This window comes from Harpegnathos saltator, unplaced genomic scaffold (genome assembly GCF_003227715.2).
Source record: "Harpegnathos saltator strain DR-91 unplaced genomic scaffold, Hsal_v8.6 scaffold403, whole genome shotgun sequence".
NCBI lineage: Eukaryota > Metazoa > Arthropoda > Insecta > Hymenoptera > Formicidae > Harpegnathos > Harpegnathos saltator.
Genome location: NW_020230210.1, coordinates 1,364,760 through 1,369,926, shown reverse-complemented (window position 1 = coordinate 1,369,926; position 5,167 = coordinate 1,364,760). Strand labels below are relative to the sequence as shown.

The 5,167-nt window shown below is 37.1% G+C and overlaps 1 protein-coding gene across 2 annotated transcripts; it reads left to right on the top strand.

The window, feature by feature from the left end:
- Positions 1 to 1,295: 1,295 nt before the first annotated feature.
- On the top strand, positions 1,296 to 4,915 carry LOC105189279 (transcription factor Sox-11). 2 transcript variants are annotated; one of them, XM_011151271.3, is made up of 5 exons: positions 1,296 to 2,184; positions 2,331 to 2,503; positions 2,574 to 2,607; positions 3,089 to 3,201; positions 4,426 to 4,915. In XM_011151271.3, the coding sequence occupies exons 1-2, from the start codon at positions 1,521 to 1,523 to the stop codon at positions 2,447 to 2,449; spliced, it is 783 nt and encodes a 260-aa protein (XP_011149573.1). In that variant the 5' UTR covers positions 1,296 to 1,520; the 3' UTR covers positions 2,450 to 2,503; positions 2,574 to 2,607; positions 3,089 to 3,201; positions 4,426 to 4,915. The 2 variants fall into 2 exon arrangements, with proteins under 2 accessions (XP_011149573.1, XP_011149572.1); XM_011151270.3 differs by lacking the exon at positions 2,574 to 2,607.
- The last annotated feature ends 252 nt before the right edge of the window (positions 4,916 to 5,167 follow it).

Below are 5,167 nucleotides of genomic sequence, written 5' to 3'. Positions count from 1 at the left end.
GTAAACAACATTAGATACAGAATTCGTAACGCCTCCGATGTGCCTTGAGCACATCGATTTTTTATCACTTCATCAACTCTCACTTCCACAGGATAGCCAGACATTACAAAGTGTTAACAACATTTTCCAACTCAAAATTTTTAATCGCTGACCCAAAATGACCTATCAGCGATAAACTAGCATTAATCCGCAAACATTTGTTGAACAATTATTAACTGATGTTCTTGAGGTTCAGGTTCTCATCTAAAGACAAGTCAATACTGGGTTAGTACCAGCTACTGGTATTGACCCAACATTGAGAACTCATTAAATAATTAATCCAATACTAATTCCCATACACACACACACACATATACACAAATCTTTTATTTTCTACTTAGGCTTAATAAAGTAGAAACGATATCTAATATACAGTTAATATCGATACAACTAATACATTTATCGATATGCCAAATTGGTTCAAGACCTAAGGATGTACAATACTTTGTACATGTGTTCCACTTGAGTGTCATGTCACTGCCCCAACTTACTCAGAAACTGTCGGACCAACGATCGATTCTTTCTACGCTAAACTCATGATGAAACTCAATCATGGAAAAGCATCCCTTCCCCTTCCCAGTCCCTTCGTCCGTACAATACCAAACAGTCAGTATTCTTGAGTGGAGACGAAGGTCTGTCGGGATTGGTTCAGAAAAACTTGAGAGCTATAACCGAAAACTGACCAAGAACTCTCAAAGCGAGGAAGGAAGGAAGGAAGAAAGGAAGGAAGGAAGGAAGAAAGGAAGGAAGGAAGGAAGGAGAAGAATGTTCTTTGCTGTGAATAGGTGTGCGAGCGTAACCAATTATCGCACGATATCGTGTCGCGGTGGCGCGCGTGCGACGAAGGTACGCGAACGGAGCCAGTCAATAACGACCGGTCTATACGCTATTTGTACTTCATCGTATCGAGGTAATCGATAATAATAATTGCAGTCCGCGGTATCGCCGAGCGGCGGCCAGCTCCACTCGTCGCGAGTCGCAAAGTGGGGTGGCGAAGAACGACGATGTAGGATGAAGCGCAACGAAGTGGCGCAAAGCGCGATGAAGTTACACGAACGCCAGAGAGGCAACGGCCAATCGAGCACGAGGGGCCGGCCGGTGGGCTGTGACCTACGAATACCCGACTACGAAGCAACACGCCCACGAAGGTGAGCCGAATGAGAGGAATTTGCAATGGATGCGACAGAGAAAGGGAAAGAGAAGATGAAAAGAGAGGACCAGACTTCAGAGAGAGGGCCAGACCGTGAGTCGAGCCTCTACCGACTTCAGTTCAAATCGGCTTCTCGTCCAAGCATAGTCGACTCAAGGCGTCTGGCGCACGAACATTCGAAAAGTCGTTATACGTGTGATTGCGGACTGTTTCAGTCCGGTGTGCACAGACGTTTAAAGTTGCTCAAGTTGAAAAAAGGGACACCGATCTGACGTACAAACGTGATTATTCGCCAAAGAGAAAAACCTCATAAAAATCTCAATTGGAGAAAATGGAAAATCATTTTAACTGGTTACCAGGCATAGAGATGCCACCGATACAAGATGTGAGACAAAATGTGGCGGACAACAGGCGACAGGCAATTGAATCATGCGAGCAAACACACATCAAACGCCCTATGAACGCTTTCATGGTATGGTCTCGTGAGCAACGGAAGAAGGTTTCCCAAGAGTATCCAAAGATGCACAATTCGGAAATTTCAAAAAGACTCGGCTCCGAATGGAAGAAACTTGGAGAGGATGTTAAGCAGCCCTTTATCGAAGAAGCCAAGAGGTTACGTACTGCGCACCAGGAAGCGCATCCAGGCTACAAATATCGTCCTCGAAGGAAGCACAAGTCGAGTCGGTTTGATAAACACACGACCATAAATACTTTCCCCCCGCCTAACTTCCCGTTGCCGGCATACTTCGCCACATCGCCGCATCCAGTCAGTCATCATCACCCGCATTCGTTTGACTATCCGCACTTATCGCCGTATTTAGGATCTACTTTCGATTACCATTTTAACAAATCTATAGTAACAGGAAACAATATTGCCCCAGGACCGCCCAATTACGCAATAGCAGCCCCTGCAGCTGCCGATCTTGTCAACAATAACACAAACATTGTCACTAATAATTTCTACTCGAATCTCTACCCACCAGCATCAGTAATAGGTAAGTCTGTATTGTCGAAGTCGTCGGTCATGACATGTTTATAAATTAGCTCTTTCCTATCGGTCGTTACACCGCAGGAATGAATCTCAATCTCAATTAATATTCTCTTTCTCATCAATATCTGGACTTATCAAAAATGTCACTAGCGCCATCAGAAATACTCCCAGGGGCAGTCCTCAGGCCACCTGATACTGTGACCAACCCGTCGGAAAGTCAGATTCATGTACTTTCTAAGGATATCATTGATATACCGTATTTTGTATAAGAACATTTGGATGTACTTATACATATAAACATATCTTCGCAATATATTATTCAGGTATGCCTAATTAAGATACACTATCATCCTGTTACATTCAGAAATTATAAAATGTTTCACGCATTTTCAGGGGACTGATCTGTGATACTTCTAATGCAATATTTGTAAGAAACCAGATCTATAAAAAACTAGATAGATATCAAGATAAATACTAAATAGATATCTATAAATTGCCAGATAATTTTAAAGCATTTTTCTTAAACTACAACTTTCATTTTCAGTTGACTGCGCTATTAATTCTCTTAGATATTATTAATTTATGTTTCTAATTCTAACATATATTATATGTTACATTAATAAAATTAGAAAATTTGTTTTCCATAATCAGGTTCGTTAAATATTTATTAAAAGTCAAGTAAAAATAATGTTTTCAGTTATTATTTCTATAAATCTGTAAAGTCTCCAGACGGCACACTTATAAATAAACAGTTATGAATAACATTAAAAATTCATATGATTTAATCATTTTTAGATGTTTTTTTATGATATCCTTGATATCATAAAAAACCTTTATAACAACCCCCTTTTATAACAAAGCACTTTTAGTATTTTTTTCAATTATTCACAATATAAATTAATAATCAGGTTACGGAGGTTCGCGAGACTCCACTATGAGACTTTCTACCAGTATGATGCGATATAAAATCGAACGGACCAAACAACTTGGTAACATAAACGAGAAAGTGAAAGAGAAACTGGTAATTATTTTCAATTATTTTATTTATTTTTCTGTTTGAAAGTGTATATGTAAGAAAATACGGGAAGCATTTGAATATGGATAATATATATATGCGCATATATACATATGTATATACACCTGCGTATGTATACACATATACACATATATATACACGCATATAATACATCAATATTTATATAATTCTATATATATATATATATATATAGAAGTTATAGACAAATTGCATTCACCCCATAAAATGAAAGTATTGCAATAAAATATTTTACCCAACACAACGTATATCTTAGTGAAATAAGAGAAATAATTACATATGGCAAGTAACATTTTCGCTAACAATTCAAATCAACTCAGCGGTCCAATCCATCGGTTAACAAAATATAAACACTAACGCGACAAACACAGATGCGTGAACACTACACAATCGAATTGGCACGCATATTTACGCTATTGCAATATTACAGAAAGACAAAGTCGAAAGACAAAATCGAGAAACAAAATTAAATATTCAATAAACAAATTTTTAAATGACAAAATTATTGTTTATCCTTCGAACCTTCCAACATATGAAAATGTCCAATTCTTTTTCAGTCGCTCTTATATTTTAAAAATCTCAAAAAAAGGAAAAGATCAAAATTGTCTTACAAGGCAAAATGAATTCATGAAACAACTTCATGACCAAGCATCTGCTGGCTTGGTCACCCTCGATGGTTTTCAGGGTGGCTGCCGACAAAGCTCTCTCGCTGTCAACGACGCGGATAATTGAATTAGCATATTAATGCGGGAGAACAAAGGAATCGTTTAAGCCAGGATTCGTTTCGCCTTGTCCAATGGATTTTACTATGAAGCGTGCGGTTTCCGATGAATAGTCACGGTTTAACTTTCCGAAGTGTGTCGCGTTTCCACAGAATGCCTGCTAATTGTTACTCTGCAAATTGTTATTCCGTTGTATATGTCCTTCGTAACTTGTATTCTAAATCGTTCATCGTTGGATCAAATTTGTCAACCTTGACGATATAATTCGAAGCTCAAATTATTCAAATTTCACAATTCGAATTATTCAAATCGGTTTGAAAAACACGACCTAAATTACATTTTGTTCTCAAAATTCGTACTGTTCGAATTATCTGATCTTCGTAATTTCTTTCATTCTTTTGCGCAACTTTGCGTTACTCGCTGACTTTGCTATTTTCACGAGATATGTATTATAATTTACTGTTTTTAGCGATGGATCAAGAGCTATCTACGAGAACGTGCGAGTGAGAAAGTGCGAAATAAGTTACTGACGAATTAAATTTTATATCCTGATGATTCACATAAGATAACAGTGGGAATGACATCGTTTATTTATAAATACATTTATAAATTTTTAAATTTATAAAGTATAATTTATAAATAATATCTAAAGAAATCAAGAGAAATCCCAGATTACGGTAAAAGAAGGGAAAAGGCTACTTGAATGACGAAGTAACTTTTCGTACAAATTGCATGATTTATGGAGGAAATATGACATTGGACAGTGACAAAAAGCCACTCCATGCCCAAAAAAAGGCAGTTCAACAATATTAGGCAGAAGTCTCAGAAAAGAGATACAAGGGCTTGACGACAGAGACTAATTGCCTTCCTATTCAAGACAGCTACATAGCTACAAAGCTAAATTTAATTTTTATTTTTCAAGCAGTATAAAAATCAGGACCCTACATCCTAATGTAACAGGCATAAATAAAAATTGTGTGAAAAAACAATCTTGTTGTCCCATTATACACTCGTTTATAAGTTTCTCTCGTATTCTACGTTGTCTCGAGCACCATGCATATATATTTTTTATCAAACTGGATACGTCGAGTTTCCTTATCTCGCAGAAATTTCGAATTATCTCTCAGAAGTTTAAAATTACCTCATAGAAATTATCTCTCAAAGATTTCTCTACTATGATAAGAGATGTAAGTTTGATAAAAATACAGAAT